Source organism: Nycticebus coucang, chromosome 18 (assembly GCF_027406575.1).
Source record: "Nycticebus coucang isolate mNycCou1 chromosome 18, mNycCou1.pri, whole genome shotgun sequence".
NCBI lineage: Eukaryota > Metazoa > Chordata > Mammalia > Primates > Lorisidae > Nycticebus > Nycticebus coucang.
In genome coordinates this window covers 64,570,561-64,592,287 of record NC_069797.1, presented here as the reverse complement: position 1 = coordinate 64,592,287, position 21,727 = coordinate 64,570,561, and the positions used below count along the sequence as shown (strand labels likewise).

The following is a 21,727-nucleotide window of genomic DNA, read 5'->3' as shown; positions in this document are numbered from 1 at the left end:
GATCCCACCAGCCAGAGATGTCTGGAGTCTTATCTCCCCAGACTCACCATGCCCTGTTGCAGGGAAGCTGTTACTTGGCCACCATCTTGGATTTTTTTTTTTTTTTTTTTGCAGTTTTGGCTGGGGCTGGGTTTGAACCCACCACCTCTGGCATATGGGGCCAACGCCCTACTCCTTTGAGCCACAGGCGCTGCCCAACCATCTTGGATTGTTCCTTCCTGGCTGCTTTTTCTCTTTTAAACTGTGTTAGTCAGGAGTCTGTTTGTATGATCTTCTCAATGGGATTATTAGCCATTGAAAGTACCAACCCCATCTTAAGCATATTATATATATTATATATATATTTATATATTAAATTAAAATATATATATATATATTTTTTTCTATTTTTCCTTCACATGTTTATTTTTTGTCACGGCTGATGATGAAATGCCCTCCATAGAGTGCTGTGGCATCACAGCTCATAGCAACCTCAAACTCTTGGGCTTAAGTCCCAACTAGCTAGAACTACAGGCGCCCGCCACAATGCCTGTCTATTTTTTATTGTACTTGTCATTGTTGTTTAGCAGGCTCGGGCTAGGTTTGAACCTGCCAGCCCCAGTGCATGTGGCTGGAGCCCTAACACTGAGCCTTGGGAACCGAGCCATATTTCATATTTGTTTTAAAGTATCTGGTTCTGTGCTGGGCATGTACATGCTCAGTAGTTACTTGATAGGTAGCAGTGAGTATTCGGGAAACAATAAAGAACACTCAGATAGGTCAACCACTGTGACTCAGCTGAGCAAGGCTTGTGACCAGATGAAACGGCTACTAATGGACTTTCTCTTTCCCTAAAGGTATGCCCCCTCCCAGGGTGACGCTGGACAAGAAGGAGGCCATCGAAGGCGGGGTTGTGATGGTCAATTGTTCTGTCCCAGAGGAAAAGGGTCCAATATATTTCACAATTGAAAAACTTGAACTAAATTCCAAATATGTCAAGCAGAAAAGAGAGAAGCATTGTTGGGACCAGAATTTTGTGACACTGGAATTCCCCATTGAGGAGCAGGACCACGTTTTAATATTCCGATGTCAAGCTAGGATCATATCTGGAATCAGCATGGAGATCTCAGAGTCCAGCCGGAGTGAACTGGTCACCGTGAGGGGTCAGAACCCTGCTCTTCTTCTCTGCATTCTTTGTGGATTTTGGTTCAGTGTAGGGAGAAAGAGCCCGGAACTGGAACGGGGCGGGGCCTTCTAGCTGGGCTGCTGTTCTCAGGACTTAAGAGCTGTTCTTTATCTCTTTTAAATCAGTATTTCTCAAGATTTTTTGACCATGAATCAGTTAAAATACATATAATTTACCAAAAAAAAGTTTCTCCAACAATTGTTACCCTTAATATGTATGATGTATTGTGGTATTTTCTGACCTATCCTGTTCTATCTGTTTTTTAAAACACTAGCCAGACTCAACTGCTACCTTGCTGCATTGTGTGACCTGCAGTTCAGAAACCACGGCTTTAAGCCATTGAGGCCAGACACCGGGAAGTGGGAGTAACGAGGGGCTGGGTCTTCAGCTTTGTTTTTTTCTTTTTTTGGTGGGGGGATTAGTTTTTTTTTTCTTTTGTTTTATTTATTTATTTTTTATTTTATTTATTTATTTTTTTATTGTTGGGGATTCATTGAGGGTATTTTGTTTTATTTTTTGAGATAGAGTCTCATTCTGTTGCCCAGGCTAAAGTGCCATGGCGTCATCTAGCTCACGACAACCAAACTCCTGGGCTCAAGTAATCCTCCTGCCTCAGCCTCCTGAATAATTGGGACTACGGGCACTTGCCACAATGCCCGGCTAGTTTTTTCTATTTTTAGAAGCGATGGGATCTTGCACTTGCTCAGGCTGATCTGGAACTCCTGAGCTGAAGGGATCTTCCTGCCTTGGCCTCCCAAAGTGCTAGGATTACAGGCGTGAGCCATCACGCCTGGCCCTGCAACGGTTATTTCTGAGATCATCTAAAGAAGGGTCTGGCCTTCGGGAAGCCTAAGAAGTCAGAGAATTGCAATTAAGAAGATGACAGAAGATACAAAAATGAGCAAGAAGGGAGGGGCTGTCAGAACAGCTTAGGTTAAGGCTGTCGAGGGGAAAGATTGATTTTTTTTTAATTAATTAGGAGAAAAGGAGAAACAGAAGTTGGAAAAAGGGAGAGCAGCAAGAAGAGCAGAAGAGGAGGAGGTGCCCCCCCGGCCCAGGTTTGAACCTGAGTCAACCACCTTGTCCTCTTCTCTTGTAGAATCCTTCTCTGTTCCCAAGTTCCATGTCAACCCCATGGGGATGATCACAGAAGGAGATCAGCTCCTCATTAAGTGCACTATTCAGGTGACACACCTGGCTCGGGAGTTTCCGGAAATCATAATCCAGAAGGACAAGGTGATTGTGGCCAACACCAAACAGGGCAATGAGGCCATCTACTCAGTCATGGCCTTGGTGGAGCACAACGGCAACTACACGTGCAAAGTGGAGTCCAGCCGCATATCCAAGGTCAGCAGCATCGTGGTCAACATAACAGGTAGGGCTGTGGCATGAGGGGGTCGATGTAGGGCAGGGCCAAGAAGCTAGCACGTTGGAGTCCAGGGTGGCCTAGCAGAGTTGGTAGTTTCTTCCCTGCTTGTCAGAATGAACGGGCTCAGGCGGGGCTTTGGTGCTTGTGGGGAAAAGTCAGTGCTGAGCAAGAAAGCAGTCTGGGGGGTGCGTGAGCGTGCACGCTCTGGTGCCAAATCCCAGCCCTGCCGATGACTGCTTCTGTGACCTTGAGTGAGTTATTGAACTTGCCTCAGCTCTGTGAGATGGGGCTATTGATAGCTCTCACCTCACAGGGTTGTTACAATTATTAAGTAATTAGAGCTGGGGCCAGTGGCTCATACCTGTAATCTCAGCACTTGGGGGACGCCAAGGTGGGAAAATCCCTTAAGACCAAGAGTTTGAGACCAAGCTGGCCAACACAATGAGCCCTGTCTCTACAAAAAAAAAATAGAAAAATTAGCCAGGCATAGTGGTGTACCCCATGGCTAGTCCTGGTACTCAGGAGGCTGAGGCAGGAGGATCACTTGAGTATAGGAATTTTTTTTTTTTTTTTTTTTGAGACAGAGCTTCAAGCTTTCACCCTGGGTAGAATGTTGTGGCATCACAGCTCACAGCAACCTCCAACTCCCGGGCTCAAGCAATTCTCCTGCCTCCACCTCCCTAGTAGCTAGGACTACAGGTGCCCACCACAGTGCCCGGCTATTTTTGGTTGTAGCCATCATTGTTGTTTGGCGGGCCCAGGCTGGATTCAAACCCGCCAGCTCAGGTGTATGTGGCTGGCGCCTTAGCCGCTTGAGCCATAGGCACCAAGCCGAGTATAGGAATTTAAAGTTGCAATGAGGGCAGCGCCTGTGGCTCAATGAGTAGGACACCGGCCTCATATACCGAGGGTGGAGGGTTCGAACCCGGCCCCGGCCAAACTGCAACAAAAATATAGCCAGACGTTGTGGTGGACGCCTGTAGTCCCAGCTACTCGAGAGGCTGAGGCAAGAGAATTGCCTAAGCCCAAAAGCTGGAGGTTGCTGTGAGCTGTGATGTCATGGCACTGTACCAAGGGCGACAAAGTGAGACTCTGTCTCTAAAAATAATAATAATAAAGTTGCAACAAGCCATGATGACATCTTCATTGTACTCTAGCCTGAGCAACTGAGTGAGACCCTATCTCAAAAAAAAGAGAGAGAGAGACAGAGAGATAACTATGCTGTAAGCATTTAGCTCAGTGCCTTATACAGAGTGAGCACTCAATGAATGTTAGCATTTCCATTACTATATTTATCTGTCCTCTGTGCCAAGCACTGTACTAGATCCCAGACATGAGTCCTTTGACAGAGTCATGAATAAGAAAGCATTAGTAGGCGGCGCCCGTAGCTCAGTGGGTAGGGCGCTGGCCACATACACTGAGGCTGGCGGGTTTGAACCCAGCCCAGGCCAGCTAAAAACAACAATGACAACTGCAACAAAAAAAATAGCCAGGCTTTGTGGTGGGTGCCTGTAGTCCCAACTCCCCAAGAGTTTGAGGTTGCTGTGAGCTGTGATGCTACAGCACTCCACCAAAGGCGACAAAGTGAGACTCTGTCTCAAAAAAAAAAAAAAAGAAAGAAAGGAAGAAAAGAAGCATTAGAAAACTAAAAAATAATAGACCGGGTGCAGTGGCTCACATCTGTTTTCCTAGCAATCTGGGAGGCTGAGGCTGATGGATCACCTAAGCTCAGGAGTTAAGAGACCAGCCTGAGCAAGAACACTCTTTCCTAGACTGGGCAAGATGGCTCATGCCTATAATCCTAGCACTGTGGGAGGCCAAGGCAGGTGGATTGCTTGAGCTCAGCAGTTCAGAGACCAGCTTGAACAAGAGTGAGACCCCACCTCTACTAAAAATAGAAGAAATAGCCAAGTGTCATGGCAGGGACTTGTAGTCCCGGCTACTTGGGAGGTTGAGCCAAGAGGATCACTTGAGCCCAGGAGTTTGAGGTAGCAGTAAGCTAAAATGCCATGGCACTCTACCTAGGGCAAAAGAGTAAGATTGTCTCAAAAAAGAAAAAAATTGTAACAATTCTTCTTTGTTGTACACTGTATGATAGGGTTATATACCCTTTGATTTCATGCTTATAACAATTCTAGGAGGCAAGTATTATGATGCCACTTTATGGTTGTGGAAAATGGGACTGAGAGGTTAATAACTCACACTAGGATTTCAGGGTTACCAAGTAGCAGAACAGGTGTCACCTCCAAGCCTGTTTGACTTCCAAACCCATTAGCTTAGAAGTTCCTTTGAATTCCTATCCCCCTTACCTGGCTTTAGTTTTCTCTAAAACATTTATCGCCAAAAACAAATGCACTCTACCTTTCTTGTTTGTTGATTGTGTGTGTTCAGCCATGAGTAAGGGAGCTGCTGTGGCAGGAACACCATCTACTTTGTCTAGGGCTATTTGCTTAATACCTAGAACAACGCCTGACACACCGTAGGAATTCAACACATGCTTGCTGCATAAATGTTGGGTGCTGGTGTCTCTGAGGTTAGGGAGAGTTAGCACTTTTTGGTTCCCCGGTTAAAGTGTTTTTTCATGCACAGAGTCATTCATTCACTCATTTACTAAAAGCCCCATATGTGTCAAGCATAGTGTGTATTGTCAGCAATGTCCCCAGTATAATGGGTAGACTGCCAAGCCACCCAGCTGGCCTACATGTTGGGTTCTGCTGGTTGATAGTGTGTACTAGCAATTTAGTTAATTATTTTTTCATTTCATTTTATTTTTATTTTTTTATTTTTTGAGACAGAGTCTCACTATGTTCCCTTGGTAGAGTGCTGTGACATAACAGCTCACGGCAACCTCAAACTCTTGGGTTCAAGCAATTCTCTTGCCTCAGCCTCCCAAGTAGCTGGGACTACAGGTGCCTGCCACAATGCCTGGCTATTTTTTGTTGCAGTTGTCATTGTTGTTTAGCTGGCCTGGGCCAGATTCAAATCCACAAGGCTTGGTGTATGTGGCCAGTGCCATAACCACTGTGCTACGGGCGCCAAACCAATTTAGTTAATTATTGATAGTGACAAATATTTTGATGGCTCATGATATTTTTTACTGATAGGATTTGTAATACCTCATTAGAAAAAAGTACCAATTCAATATATATTGAGTACTTTGTGTAATCAGGATGACTTATTGGGGACAGAGAGGTCCCTCCAACCAGCCTTCGCCTTTGAGGATTCATAGACATAAGCAGATCTCTCTATGGCATCTTGTTTTAGCAGCCTGGATACTCTTGCCTTAGATACTTTCTCAGAAAATTTGAGGCCTTTCCCTGATTTCCCAAGCTTGGCTCAGTGGTCCTTCTACGGGCTCTGCTGCAAAAAGCATGTCTGAATTGCCTGCTGGATGTGAGTAGTTTGGAGTCAGGGATTGTCTCTTTTTTTTTTCTTTTTTTTTTGTTGCAGCTTGCCCGCCACCCTTGGCATATGGGGCCGGCGCCCTACTCACTGAGCCACAGGCGCCACCCTGGGGACTGTCTCTTACTGCCTCCCATGCCTCTCAAGGTGCCCGCCACAGAGACAGCCTGCAGGAAATAATGGAATGAAATGAATGTGGGAATCATTACTTGCTGCCTCACAAGTTGCCAAACTTTTCTAACCCATGTCTGTGAAATAAATTGGATTAAGCTGGGAGCAGTGGCTCATGTCGGTAATCCTAGTACTCTGGGAGGCTGAGGCGGTTGGATTGCCTGAGCTCAGGAGTTCAAGACCCCATCTCTAAAAAAAAATAGTTAAGTGCTGTGGTGGGCATCAGTAGGCCCAGCTATTTGGGAAGCTGAGGCAAGAGGATCTCTTGAGCCCAAGAGTTTGAGATTGCTATGAGTTATGATGCCACGGCACCCTACCAAGCCAACAAAGTAAGATTCTGAGAAAAGAAGGAAGGAAGGAAATTGTATTAACAAGACAGTAAGAAGAACGAACTCTAGCTCTTTTTTTTTTGGACCCAGAGTCTCACTTTGTCAGTAGAGTGCTGTGATGTCATAGCTCACAGCAACCTCAAACACTCAGACTCAAGCAATCCTCTTGCTTCAGCCTCCTGTGTAGCTGGGACTATAGGCACCCGCCACAACACCCAGCTAATTTTAGAGACAGGATCTTGCTTTTGCTCAGGCTGGTCTTGAACTCCTCAGCTCAGGCAATCCACCTGCCTCATTGTCCTAGAGTGCTGGGATTATAGGTGTGATCCAGCACGCCCAGTCTCAAACTCTAGCTCTTTAATGGTGTGGCCATCAGCTGTATGAAAAGCAAAGGGAAACTTTCTGCAGGAAGTTGGGAGTTGGCTCTGCCACCAGCAGCCGGGCCGAGGACCTCTCCAGGAAGGGGCATCAGAGTGGTGACCAGACACATCTCATTCCATTCCCACTCACTGCTTTTCAGAACTATTTTCCAAGCCAAAGCTGGAATTTTCCTCTGCACGGCTGGACCAAGGTGAGATCTTGAACCTGTCATGCTCCATCCCAGGAGCACCTCCAGCTAATTTCACCCTCAAGAAGGAAGACACAATTGTGTCACAGGCTCAAAACTTCACCAAGATAGCTTCAAAGTGGGACAGCGGAAAGTACACCTGCACTGCGGCCATCGACAAAGTGGTCAAGGAAAGCGACATGGTGCAGATAGTGGTGTGTGGTGAGTATGTCCTCTGCGACTCGGAGGGCGTCCCAGGCTGGAATGGGAGGGAGGGAATTTATAATCAGTGGCCACCCTGTTCAGTCTGAAGGCAGATCAGAGGCACAGACAGAGGAAGGAGAGAAGGGTGACATTGAGAGGCCGAATAGAAGCAAGTGAGTATTCCTGCTCAAAGCACAAGAGAGAGGCCGTACAAGGCAAATGCTGGCTACAACCAAGTTCATAGCTTTATTGTGACTGCATGTGATGGATGTGGCCTCTGAATGGGCAAGATTCTAGCCACGGAGCAGGTGCCCACCCGAAAGATCAGAAAGGAAATACTGCTTAGTTAGCAGGAAACTTTAAGAAGATCTAAGTCAGCTGGGCACCCATAGTTCAGTGGTTAGGGCACCGGCCACATGCTCCGGGGCTGGTGGGTTCAAACCTGGCCCAGGCCTGCTAAATTAAAAAAAAAAAAAATTGCCAGGTATTGTAGCAGGTGCCTGTAGTCCCAGTTACTAGGGAGGCTGAGGCAAGAGAATTAGTTGAGCTGTGAGCTGTGACGCCACAGCACTCTACCAAAGGTGACAAAGTAAGACTCTGTCTCAATAAAAAGAAGAAGAAGAAGAAGATTGAAGTCCCAGTTTTTATTCATATCCTGGCTAAACTGAAAGGGTAAGACTTCTGGTTGCAGAATGTAGGTATTTAGTCACCAAGAGCTGGACTTCTAGGCTTTGAATGTGTATACAGGATGTGACAATAGGTTCTAATTCAGTGGGTCGGGTTGGGGCCTGATTCAGCATCTCTAACAAGAAATGCTGCTGGCCTATGGACCGCACTTTGAGTAGCAAAGTTCTTAACAAGTAACAGATCTACAGGCAAGCTGTCATTGTCACTATTATTATTCAGTCATGGTCCTTCAGTTTAACCTGTGTTCATGATTTATCCAGCTAAGATTTTAGTCTCAAATGAACCAGGATTTTTTAGCCTGTTGTCAATTCTCAAGACACCCACCTAACCCAAAAGGAAAGAATGAACACAAGAAACAAATGTTGGGCTGGGCACAGCGGCTCACGCCTGTAATCCCAGCACTTGGGAAGCCGAGGCAGGTGGATTGCCTGAGCTTACAGGTTCGAGACCAGCCTGAGCCATAGCAAGACCCCATCTCTAAAAATAGCTGGGTGTTGTGGTGGGCACCTGTAGTCCCAGCCACTTGGGAGGCTGAGGCAGGAGGAGCACTTGAACTCAAGAGTTTGAGGTTGCTGTGAGCTAAGAGGCCACGGCACTCTACCAAGGGTGACCAAGTGAGACTCTATCTCAAAAAAAAGAAAGAAGAAAAGAAAAAAGAAACAAGTGTTGTTGGCTGGACACAGCGGCTCACACCTATAATCCTAACACTCTGGGAGATCAAGGTGGGAAAATCTCTTGGCTCAAGGGTTTGAGACCAGACTGAACAAGAGTGAGACCCCATGTCTACTCAAAATAGAAAAATATGCCAGGTGTTGTGGTGGGCACCTGTAGTCCCAGATATTTGGGAAACTGAGGCAGGAGGACACTTGAACTCAAGAGTTTTTTGAGGTTTTTTTGAGACAGAGTCACCCTGGGTAGAGTGCTGTGGTGTCACAGCTCACAGCAAATTAAAACTCTTGGGTTCAAGTAATCCTCTTGACTCACCCTCCTAAGTAGCTGGGACTACAGGTAAGTTTGAGCTAGGCTGATGCCACAGCACTCTAGCCTGGGCAGCAGAGTGAGATTGTCTCAAAAAAAAAAAAAAAAGAGAGAGAGAGGCTCGGTGCCTGTAGCACAGTGGTTACAGTGCCAGCCACATACACCAAGCCTGGCGGGTCTAAACAGTAATGATAACTGCAAAAAAAAAAAAAAAAAAATAGTTGGGCATTGTGGCAGCTACCTGTAGTCCCAGGTGACATAGTGAGACTCTGTCTCAAAAAAAAAAAAGAGAGAGACACAGAAATGTTACATTTGTAGTTCTTAGGAAGAGGTCATTTCACTTTATAAGGTTTATAAATAAACTAATCTCTAAATAATGACAAGAATTTTTGACTCTTTACTACGAGGAGCAGCTGAGGCACTAGAGCCTCTGTAAGGCACTAAGCCTCTATAACAAACTGGTCGACATAGACAGGTGGTCAACATAAGGAACTGTGTCTTAGAACACATGGTGTGTGTCCACTCTATGAAAATTAGGTCCATTTAAGGAGGTGGTCAATGTTGGGAGGTAGTCAGCTACTGGAGGTTCTATCGTATGTTCTGTTTGCATATTGTTACACTTTTCTTTTTATTTATTTATTTTTATATTTTATTTATATTTTTTGAGACAGAGTCTCACTATGTCAACCTCGGTAAAGTGCTGTAGAATCACAGCTCACAGCAATCTAAAACTCTTGGGCTTAAGCAATGCTCTTGCCTCAGCCTCCCAAGTAGCTGGGACTACAGGTGCATGCCACAATGCCTGAGTATTTGTTTTTCTTTTCCTTTTTTTTTATGAGACAGAGTTTCACTCTGTCACCCTTGGTAGAGTGCTGTGGCATCACAGCTCACAGCAACCTCCAGCTCTTGGGCTTAGGCGATTCTCTTGCCTCAGCCTCCCGAGTAGCTGGGACTACAGGATCCTGCCACAATGCCCAGCTATTTTTTGTTGCAGTTTGGCCGGGCTGGGTTCAAACCCACCACCCTCGGTATATGGGGCCGGTGCCCTACTCACTGAGCCACAGGCACTGCCCCTGAGTATTTTTTTGTTGCAGTTGTTTAGCTGGCCCAGGCCAGGTTTGAACCCGCCACCCTGGGCATATGTGGCTGGCGCCGTAACCACTGTGCTATGGGCACCGAGTGTATTTATTTATTTATTTATTTATTTATTTTTATTGAGACAGAGTCTCACTTTGTGGCCCTCAGTAGAGTGTTCTGGCATCACAGCTCATAGCAACCTCCAACTCTTGGGCTTAAGTGATTCTGTTGCCTCAGCCTCCCCAGTAGCTGGGACTACGGGAGCCCACCACAATGCCCGGAGTTTTGGGGGTAGATACAGGGTCTCACTCTGGCTTTGGCTCAGGCTGGTCTCAAACCTCTGATCTCAGGGCAATCCACTGGCCTCAGCCTCCCAGAGTGCTAAGGATTATAGGCGTGAGCCACCACGCCCGGCCATTCCCGTTACACTTTTCTTATGCTTTTCTGTAATGTTTTTCTTGAATCTGTGTTGTTCTTTTTTCCAATTTTTTCTTTTTTAACCCTTTCTTATTTCTTTCTTTTTAAAGTGGTCTCTGGAATTTGTGTCATTCTTTTTTTTTTTTTGGACACAGAGTCTCAAGCTGTTGCCCTTGGTAGAGTGCTGTGGTGTCACAGCTCATAGCAACCACAAACTCTTGGGCTTAAGCCATTCTCTTGCCTCAGCCTCCCAAATAGCTGGGACTACAGGTGCCCGCCTCAATGCCTGGCTATTTTTTTGTTGCAGTTTGGCCTGGGCCAGGTTTGAACCTGCCACCTTCGGTATATGGGGCCAGCACCCTACCCACTGAGCCACAGGTGCCATCCTATTTGTGTTATTCTTTATCTTGCTTATTGCATTTCTCTTTCCCTCTCCCTTCTCAACACACACACACACACACACACACTTATGTATACACAGCTTTATAGGAGTCTCATGAAGGTTGATAAGGCAGGCAGGCATTTGAAATTATGTTAGTGAAAGAGAAAGCAAAACCTAGACTTTGGGGAAGGAAACCTCTTGGGCTAGGGGATGCTCTTCTCCCACTTCCAATGGCATTTAGATGTTTCTCTCTCTGTTCTAGAAATGCTCTCCAACCCAAGGATCTCTCATGATGTGGGGTCTGAAGTCATAAAAGGTCAGACCATAGAAGTCAGTTGCCAATCGATAAATGGAACTTCGCCTATTTCTTACCAGCTTTTAAAAGCAAATAGAGTTTTGGGTAGCCATATGGAGTACTCAAATGATCCTGCAGTATTCAGAGATAACCCCACTGAGGACGTGGCATACCAGTGTGTTGCGGATAATTGCCATTCCCAGGCCAAAATGTTCAGCAATGTTCTGAGAGTCAAAGTGATAGGTAAGTTGTGGTGCTATGAGCAGAAATCATGTCAGTGTGGGGCTTTAGTTAACATTTTTGAAGGTTTAGGGTTGGCCAGGGATTGTGGAGACAATAATGGAAGTGGGTGGTACTTGAGCAAAGTTCATAAGCTAGACATGCATCAAAGCACATCTGTGGGCCAGTAAATATTTGGGGGCTATTGATGTGACCTATGTAATGTTGTTTCACAATCTTTCAAGTAAAGTGCTAACATATCAGTGTGCAAGTGTCCTGACTCAGGAAGCTCTAAAGTCATGTGTTTGGGCTCCCTTAGTCATTCCTCCTTTTCAGATGAACTAAGGGCCATCTCTTGGTTCTGAGAACCATAGACCAGGGCTCTTCTCTTCTGTTGACCCTGGTGGGGCACCTCTGACATGGTGGAACACACAGCAGTGACCGCGACAGGTGTGGTCTCATGGGATTGCTGATATTCAAGAATCTGGGAATCTCATACTCAAGAAAAACATTGTCTTCAGGGCGGATATTTTTCCTTAAGCCTCTGTCTGCCATTGCTCTCATCTCTTGGATATTTTGCATCTCTTGGAAGGAGATGAGAAAGGATTCCTCTTCTTCCTCCTTTTCTCCTTGTTTAAGAATTTCTTTTTTAGAGACTCAGTTTCAAAAAAAAGTTGCTTATCTACATGTGCTGTGTGGACATGGATTGGATACAGAGATTCCTGCTTCTACTAATCTATAGTCTAATAGTAGCCATGCTTTTCCAATTACCATTACCATAAAGGAAGCACCCAATGCCAGAGACACATAAAAAAAAGACATATTCTTAGTTTTTTCTTTTTTTTAATTATTATATATATATATATATATTGCAGTTTTTGACCAGGGCCGGGTTTGAACCTGCCACCTCCAGTATATGGGGCTGGCACCCTACTCCTTGAGCCACAGGCACCGCCCATGTTCTTAGTTTTCAATGATATGTTAATAAACATGAGACCTCCCGGTTACATAATAGAGAAATACCTGAGTAACAGTACAAATAAGCATAAGTACAAATAAAAAATGTTAGAGGCAACATTTACTTGTCACAGAAAGCGTATCTTTACGATGATAGGGCATGGGAGATAGTATCTATTGTAAGTGGGAAAGCTTTGAAGAAGAGCTGGGCTTGAGAATGGTGGGCATAGATGGCCCTGCCTGCCATCTCTAGCAGACACAGGAGCCAATGGCCCCGTGGATCACTTTTAAAGACTGTGGGTAAATCAGATGGCTGGGGGAAAGGTTGGGCATGGAGAACCACTGGGTATAGGCCAGCAGTCACTGGAGAAAGGTTGGGCATGGAGAACCACTGGGTATAGGCCAGCAGTCACTGAGCCCAGTTGTGAAGGGCAACACATGCCATTCCTTGGGGTTGAGGATCATCCTGTGTACAATGAAGAGCCACAGAGGGAAGGAAGGATGGAAAAGAATGGGTTCTTAGGAAGCTCTACCTGGCAGCTGGATCGAGAAGGGTGGAGAACTCAGACCTCAGGATACTTAAGAGGCTAATGCAGAAACTCATGGGAAATTATTGGTTATATTGGATCAGTGTTAGTGCCTAACATTTGCTGACCTCTGATCATGTGTCCAACTCTGTGCAAAGTACTGTAGTAAATTATTCCAATTAATATTTACAATATTAAACCAGGCATGGTGGCTCATGTCTATAATCCTAGCACTCTGGGAGGCTGAGGCTGGTGGATTGCTTGACCTCAGGAGCTTGAGACCAGCCTGAGCCAGAGCAAGACCCTGTCTCTACTAAAAATAAAAAAAACTAGCTAGGCGTTGTGGTGGGCACCTGTAGTGGGCATGCGGCCGTGATTTGAAGACAGGCAGTCTGGCTCTGAAGCCCCTTCTGAGTCACACTGAGCAAAGCTGTCAGGTTGGGCCACCCTCTGGGAGTCTGCCCTTGTACTGGGCCACTGCTGAGTCTGGTGCTGGCTTCTGACTGGTGGCTTCGTGGACCCTCTGGCTCCGTGGTCTTACCACCCCTTGTGCTCACAGGAGAGCGACCCAATAGTCAGAATGTCCCTCTAGTGGCCAGTCCACTCTCCCACCAGCAGGGAAGTCTACTTGGGAGGACATTTTAGGATCAGATTTTTGGAGTGCAGAGCTAGAGAAAGGGAAGGGGATAGAGTAGGTGGCCGAGTTCTGTTTGGACCTGTGGGAAGTGAGCCTGGCTGGGCTTCCAGATAGAAATGCCCAGGTCACAAGGGAAACGTGGAGGGAATGAATCTGGACAGAGTTATATGTTTTTGGTATTAAATGTTCAGGAATAGAAGCTATGAGTATAGGTGAATATAGATGGAAAACTGAGAACTGAATTTGCAGAAAGCTCATGTTTCGGGCGCAAAAGAAAGAATAACTAGTGAAAAGGAAGGGCGGCGGGTGAGGAAGAAAGAGAATCAGGGTGTGAGGCTGCATGAAAGCCCAGACAGAGCTGAGCTCAGCAGGAAGGGCTGGGGATGGTCGAACTACTGGGGAGGGGGCAAGTTTGGCAGACAGGACGTAAAATGACCCCTGCTGAATTTTTTTTTTTTTTTTAAGAGACAGAGTCTCACTTTGTCACCCTCAGTGGAGTACTATGGCATCACAGCTCACAGCAACCTCCAACTCTTGGGCTTGGGTGATTCTCTTGCCTCAGCCTCCCAAGTAGCTGGGACTACAAGTGCCCGTCACAACGCCCGGCTATTTTTTGTTGCAGTTTGGCCAGGGACAGATTTGAACCCACTACCCTCGGAATATGGGGCTAGCACCCTACTCACTGAGCCACAGGCGCCGCCCTACCCCTGTTGAATTTCATCTTCAGGGGATTCTAGGGCGATGGTCAGGGGATTGAGCAACCTTTTGAGTTTCTTTGAAACCAGAGATTAAAGTGTGGTATCAGAAGCAGAGGATGGGAGTCAGATTTCAGCAGTAACAGGAAAGTGGGGAATGTGAAAATGCAAAGGAAAGGCTCGGCGCCTGTGGCTCAAGCAGCTAAGGTGCCAGCCACAGACACCTGAGCTGATGGGTTCAAATCCAGCCTGGGCCTGCCAAACAACAATGATGGCTGCAACCAAAAAATAGCCGGGCTTTGTGGTGGGTGCCTGTAGTCCCAGCTACTTGGGAGGCAGAGGCAGGAGAATCGCTTGAGCCCAGGAGTTTGAGAGTTGGAGGTTGCTGTGAGCTGTGATGCTACAGCACTCTACCCAGGGTGACAGCTTGAGGCTCTGTTTCAAAAAAAAAAAAAAAGAAAGAAAGAAAATGTAAAAGAAAAAGAAGAAAAACAAGGCGACGGCTAGAGAAGGCAATGGGTCAATGTTATTTGTAAGATCTGGAAGTCCATGCATCTTTCTAAGCAAAGGGAGAGAAATTTCTCTTTCTCTCTCTCTCACACAGACATACACCAGACCCCAACAGAAGTTGATCTTACCGTCCGGCTGAGGGGCCAGTGATCCTAGAGGATGTGACTGAAGGGAGGCGTCCCTATTGTCTTTTATTTACTGAACAAGGGAGGACAAGCCTTATCTGTTGCTTGGCCTCCCTTTGGGCTAATCAGGGGAGGAACCGTGAAAAAGGTGGGATGAGAGGAATGACTTCAAGGAAGTGCACAACCCACATCCAAGTCAGAGCCTAGGAGGCGTCTGGCCATAAGCAGCAGCAGCTGTTCCATATTTAGGCGCAGCAGTGCTAATCCTCTTCCTGCTTTTCAGCCCCAGTGAGTGAGGTCAAGCTTTCCATCCTGTTGAACGAGGCGGTGGAATCGGGGAAGGAAATTGTGCTCCGATGTTCCGTGAATGAAGGGTCTGGTCCGATCACCTATAGGTTTTACAGAGAAAAGGAGGGCAAACCCTTCTACCAAGTGACCTCAAATGACAGTCAGGCATTTTGGCGCAAGCCGCAGGCTAGCAAGGAGCAGGAGGGACAGTATTACTGCACGGCCTTCAACAGAGCCAACAGAAATGTGCCTCCAAGCAACACACTGCCGGTCAGAGGTGAGTCAGGGTCTCAGCACCGTGGCACAGTGTGGGCTCCACGGGGCAAGGCCTCTTCTCTTGTGAGAAGGGGGAGTTTAACTCATGTGACTGAGGATTAAGACACCAATGTCCTCCACGCTCTTGTTTGTAAGTGACAGAAACCCACTCACATTAAGAAAGAGGAATTGATGGGCTGGGTGTGGTGGCCCACGCCTGTAATCCCTGCATCGCCTGAGCTCACAAGTTGGAGACTAGAGCAAGAGCAAGACCCCATCTCTAAACAATAGCCGAGCGTTGTGGCAGGCGCCTGTAGTCCCAGCTACTTGGGAGGCTGAGGCAAGAGCATTGCTTAAGCCCGAGTATGAGGTTACTGTGAGCTATAATGCCACGGCACTCTCCCGTGGGAGACTCTATCTCAAAAAAATAAATAAAGAGGAATTGAATATTATAAGGAAGTGTTTTACTCTAATTCATGTAAGTAAAAAGAGGAACCGAGGAACTTATTATAAGGAACTGAAAGCAGTTCACATGGTTCCAATCACAAATTCTTTTTTCAGAGATGGGAGGGGTCTCACTCTTGTTTAGGCTGGTCTCAAACTCCTGAGCTCAAGCAATCCACCCCCCTTGGACTCTCAAAATGCTAGAATCACAGGCATGAGCCACCACACCCAGCTCCCAATTCCAAATTCTTGGCAGAGAGGCACCAATCGACTCACCTTGGGTCAAACTCCCATTCCTGGACCATCTGTGGCCAAGGGGACTGGGTCCTGCAGAATGGGCGTGGTTAGGGCAGCCCGCCTGTGTGGATAGAGGGAGTTTCCTAGAGAGGGAGGAGGGCTGAATCCCTGCTCCAAAAACGAGTCTACTCTAGCAAAGCTGGTCTGTTCCCTCCTTGAAAAGCACAGCTGACATGGGTTTGCAGCAGAAACAACCATTTCTATACCAGCTGTGAGTGGAGTCCCACAGAGGTAGATGGGTAAAATGCCAGATACAAGCCGGAAAAATCAGTCTTACTTGTTGCATCAGCCTGATATTATTTCTTGCTAACAAAGGAAGAATCTATATATTTAAAAAAAAATTTTTTTTTTTCCTTTCTAGTCTTTCTTGCCCCGTGGAAGAAAGGACTAATTGCAGTCATTGTCATCGGAGTGATAATTGCCACCTTGATAGTTGGGGCCAAATGCTATTTTCTGAGGAAAGCCAAGGGTGAGCATAGTTCTGTCCTTCTATTCGGAGAGGTTGTGTGGTGCGTTAGCTTCCCAGTGGGAGCTGAGGAGATGTAACTAATTTCTCTCTTCAGGGGTATCATCTTGCTAAGCAAAGATTTTGGCTTTGGTGGGCATGGAACTTGTGTTGCCTCTGTATTCAGCTAGGCAAAAATAAAAGTAATGAGTTTTCTAGGTAGGCGAGCCAGAAAAGAAGGATTTTGGAAAAAGTTGCATCTTCATGAGGTCTGAAGAAGCCATTTCTATGGGGTTAGCCACACCTGGTCCTGTAATTAGTAGAGCAGGGTGTGAGTGTCACGGAAACACACTCACACACACGGAATGCCTACTATTTTGTTTTTTTCTTTTTAATTTTTTTTAATTTTTAATTTCAGTGTGCTTGTTCATTCTTCTTTGTTTAAAGTACTCCTTTTTTGTTGATTTTCTTCTTCCTCTGGCGGTGCTGGCTGTTTTTGATGTTGTTAGTAGAGACGGGGTCTTACTCTGGCTCACTGCTGCTCATACTGGTCTTAAACCTCTGAGCTCAGGCAATCCACCCACCTCGGCCTCCCACAGCGCTGGGACTACAGGCGTGAGCCACCACGCCCGGCCGGAATGCCTCCTGTTTAACCTGCCATTGTGCGATGCCTTCCATCTACCCGGTGCTTGGGGTTAGCCAAGCATAGATGGAAAGCTAGGACCGCACAGTGACACTCAGGGATCAGTCAGCTCTCCCAGACTCAAGGAAAACGGCACAGTACAAGTAAGTGCTGCAAAATTTTCTGAGGGATAAGATGGGTTCTTTTGGCACGTCTGGTGCTGCTACCTAGGACAGAGGGAGAAGGTGTGACGAATATGGGTCCTGCATTTTTTTCTCAAGCAGGAAAGCTGCCTCCCCCCAGGAAAGACAGGCTCTAGAACCAACCCTGGCATTGGTCTCAGGCCAGCTTGGCGTTAAAGGCACAGGAATTGCTTTAGCCTTTACTTTTTGGAATTACCTAGAATCAAAGAGATAGCTGCCTCCTCTTCTGGCTAATCTGGTTCCTATATTGTTGTCCCCTTCTCCATCACATTCCGTAACAAAAGCCACTTCTGGCCAAAATAGTCAAGATGTCACATTTCTGGGGAAATGATGTGATATCTCATGGCATAAGACCAAGAGAACACCTCTTTTCTCTCTTTGCCTTTTTTTTTTAAAGGATGAACATACTTGGCTTTCTTTTCTTTGTATGGGTAGTCCATCTTCAGGAAAGTCAAATGTAGTTGAAATGAGTGTTTCTATCTGGTGTGGATGTTGAATACCTTATAGTAACTTTGGTTTTTCTTCTACTTTTTTTAAAGCCAAGCAGAGGCCCGTGGAGATGTCCAGGTGAGTGTAATTGTAGAGGGTTTGGCCACTTTGTGGGCCAGGTGGACATGTCTGGAGGGAGATTCTAGTCATTAGGAAGTCTTTAGCAGTTCTTGGCTCAGAAGTTTCTTTAGCACAGAAAAACGTGAGCCTTCCTGGTGTGTGTGTGTGTGTTTAGGTGGAAGGTTGCCAACTGTCCTTTTGTAGGAGAGAATGAATGGTCTTTATTCTGATACCATGTGCTTCCTACACAATTACTTGTGAAATCCTGTTCCTTATGAAATTATAATGGTAGTAGATAATATTTTCAAAATTTACTTATCTGCAAAATAGAGTTGGCCTTTTATTTTTTTATTTTTTTTTTATTTTTTGAGACAGAGTCTCAAGCTGTCTCCCTGGGTAGAGTGCTGTGGCATCACTGCTCACAGCAACCTAAAACTCTTGGGCTTAAGCAATCCTCTTGCCTCAGCCTCCCAAGTAGCTGGGACTACAGGTGCCTACCACAGTACCCAGTTATTTTTTGGTTATAGTTGTCATTGTTTGGCGGGCCTGGGCTGGATTCAAACCACCAGCATCGGTGTATGTGGCTGGCACCTTTTTACAGGCACCAAGCTAAGAGGTGGCCTTTTAAAAAATGTTTTTACTAACATTACTGTTTTTGAAATCCAAAATCCAAAAATATAGAAAAGATTGCTGTGTTCTTGAGAGAAACAGTAGCATAGGATGAGGAATTCAGGAGAGTGAATTGAGAGTGACCTAATAAAGGATTCCTTTGGTTCTGTCCTGATACTTTTTTTTTTTTTTTTGAGACAGAGTCTCACTATGTCGCCCTCGGTAGAGCGCCGTGGCGTCACAGCTCACAGCAACCTCAAACTCTTGGGCTCAAGTGATTCTCTTGCCTCAGCCTCCCAAGTAGCCACCACAATGCCCAGCTATTTTTTTGTTGTAGTTGTCATTGTTTAGCAGGCCCTAGCTGGATTCGAACCCACCAGCCCCAGTGCATGTGGTCAGCACCCTAACTACTGAGCTACGGGCACCAAGCCATGATACTTACTTTAATAGCAAAAAGTTTTGTTAAGCTATGTCAAAGCTGAAAAATATTATTAATATATAATAGTTTTTCAAAAGACAGAGTGAAGCTTTCCTCACTTTTGAAAATTCCTCCTGGTTTTCTTAAGATGTTCCATTGATGACTTTGTTGGTTTGGGGTTAGAGCCAAAAAACTCTTTGCAGATACAGTATGTATATACATACACATATTCCCCCTCCCTTTTTAAATTTCATTTTAAGGCCAGCAGCACCACTTCTGAACTCTAACAACGAGAAGATGTCAGATCCCAATATGGAAGCCAACAGTCATTATGGTAAATTCATAATCTCTTCTGTTGTGATGTTTCCCAACTTGCCACACACTTCCTTGGCCTGCTCAGAAGCAGAACCTGTGAGTGGTGTGGTGAGAGTTTCCAGGTTAGGGTTCTCTGTCTTCAAGAGGGACACTTCATCTTGTCAGCCATTGGATGGTGAGCTACTAAATCATGAACTTGAAAGATAGAACGTTTTATTCTGGGCGGCACCTATGGCTCAAGGAGTAGGGCGCCAGCCCATATACTAGAGGTGGTGGGTTCAAACCCGGCCCCGGTCAAAAACTGAAGAAAAAAAAAATTATTCTAATTCCTCCACTTTTGGAATTTCCTATAGAATGAAAGATGGAGAATAACCATAATGTCTCATGAGCCTGCAAAGACTGGAACGCTGCTCCAGGAAGGCAGAGACCAGGCATCAAAATACAGCCTTGGTCAAACATCTTCTTAGAAGGGATCATTACAGGCACAAGACAGTTGCATTTCAAATTTGCCACAAAGGGAGGCCAATTTAAAGATGTAAAGAGGCATTAAAAAAAAAAGTTCCAAGAAGGGTACAGGCGAAACTTACTAAAGGCAGAATACAAATGTCTACATACAATAACTAAGAAAATGCCATGAAGGCTACGTTGAACAGTTTGATGAGAATATTTCAGATTGTATGTGAAACCAGCACATTGTACCCCTTGATTGCACTAATGTACACAGCTATGATCTAACAATAAAAAAAAATAAATAAATATAAATAAATAAATAAAAACCCCAAATGCACTACAGAAGTGCAAAGGCTGTGTTATTTTATTCAGCATAGATCTTAGGGTACAGTGGAGAATCCTGAGCTTCATAAGATGTATTTAATCTGACCAAAATGAAGTAGTTTATCTAGGACAGTGATTTTCAACCAGTGTGCCAGGAAAAATTTTAAAGATCATTAATTATTTTCAAGAGTCGTTCAAAATCCAGTAAGCATTAATGTACACAGCTATGATTTAATAATAAAAACAATCCAGTAAGTTAAAAAAAAAAAAAAAGTTCCGGGCGGCACCTATGGCTCAAGGAGTAGGGCACCGGTCCCATATCCCAAACCTAGTCCCGGCCAAAAACCAAAAAAAAAAAAAAAAAAAAATGTTCCAAGAAGGAATACCTGGTTGTGGGGTCCATCACAGCTCCAGGGTCAGCTCAGGAGAGCAAGTAGCCAGTCCTCAGAGCTCTTTAATCTCCTTATGTCTGTAAGAAAATTGCTCAAGTATTTTAGCTGGATGCTACTTACTTCCCAGAGGGAGCTATAATTATTTCACACAAAAAGTCCTATCCCAGGCTTGGCTAGGTGGCTCACACCTGTAATCCTAGCACTCTGGGAGGCTGAGGTGGATGGATCACCTGAGCTTAGGAGTTCAAGACCAGCCTGAGCAAGAGTGACACCCAGTCTTTTAAAAAAAATAGAACAACTAGTGGGGTGTTGCGCCTAGCACCTATAGTCCCAGCTATTCAGGAGGCTGAGGCAAAGGGATATCTTGAGTCCAAGAGTTTGAGGTTGCTGTGAGCTGTGATGCCATTGCAGTCTACCCAGGGCAATTTTGTCACCTTAGGTAGAGTGCCATGGCCTCATAGCTCAGAGCAGCCTCAAATTCTTGGGTTGAAGAGATCCTCCTGCCTCAGCTTCCCAAGTAGCTGGGACTACAGATGTTCGCCACACTCCTGGCTAGTTTTTCTATTTTTAGTAGAGACTGGGTCTTGCTCTTGCTCAGGCTGGTCTCAAACTCCTAAGCTCAAGCAATCTACCCACCTCCACCTTCTAGAGCACAGGGATTACAGGCATAAGCCACCGTACCTGGCTGGGGTCTTGCTCTTGCTCAGGCTGGTCTTGAACTAAGTGATCCTCCTGCCTCGGACTCTCAGTGTGGGGATTATAGGCACGAGTCACTGCTTCCGTACTGAATTTTTTTGAAGTTATAAAAAACTATAATTTCCATTGTTGCTCGTCCTAATTGTTATTTTTCAACTAGGTTACAATGATGATGTTGGAAACCATGCAATGAAACCAATGAATGATAATAAAGGTAATTATCTAATTGTTTTTATTAGACACATTTGCATATCAAAAAACCTACAGGAAAAAGAAACTACCTTTCGGGATAATTTCCCACCTCTCCATGACTATAACTAGCTGATGTGTGCACATAGCTGCTCGTTGCTTTCTCTGCTATCTAGGGTCCTGAATAGGAAAGTAGCCTGAATCCAAACAGGGAAGAACTGGATTATACCTAAAAAGCAACTTCCTGCCTCAGAATGGGCTGCTTTTCTCTTGGGTATTGAGGCAGGGATTCTAAAAGACAATTAACAATAGATCACTTGCGTCCATCTAAAGCTCAGAGGGATTGGTCTCCATATATATATATTTTTTTTTTCCCAGAATTCCTTTCTTCTTTGGGCTGCTAACTCATGGGCGCTTAAATTCCTGAGGAAGTGAGAAGATTCAGTAAAGGCCTCTTTCTGAAAAGTCTTTTTTTTTTTTTTTTTTTTTGAGACAGAGTCTCACTTTGTCGCCCTCAGTAGAGTGCGGCGGCATCATC

The 21,727-nt window shown here is 45.4% G+C and overlaps 1 protein-coding gene across 2 annotated transcripts in view; it reads left to right on the top strand.

Annotated features, from left to right (window-relative positions):
• Positions 1-21,727, top strand: part of PECAM1 (platelet and endothelial cell adhesion molecule 1) — an 86,468-nt gene that overhangs the window by 42,726 nt on the left and 22,015 nt on the right. For both annotated transcript variants that reach the window (XM_053570789.1, XM_053570788.1), the window contains 9 exons: positions 837-1,142; positions 2,265-2,540; positions 6,957-7,205; positions 10,991-11,266; positions 14,977-15,258; positions 16,339-16,446; positions 17,787-17,814; positions 19,084-19,157; positions 21,161-21,214. In XM_053570789.1, coding sequence (XP_053426764.1) covers positions 837-1,142; positions 2,265-2,540; positions 6,957-7,205; positions 10,991-11,266; positions 14,977-15,258; positions 16,339-16,446; positions 17,787-17,814; positions 19,084-19,157; positions 21,161-21,214 — 1,653 coding nt within the window. The remainder of the gene's footprint in view (positions 1-836; positions 1,143-2,264; positions 2,541-6,956; positions 7,206-10,990; positions 11,267-14,976; positions 15,259-16,338; positions 16,447-17,786; positions 17,815-19,083; positions 19,158-21,160; positions 21,215-21,727) is intronic.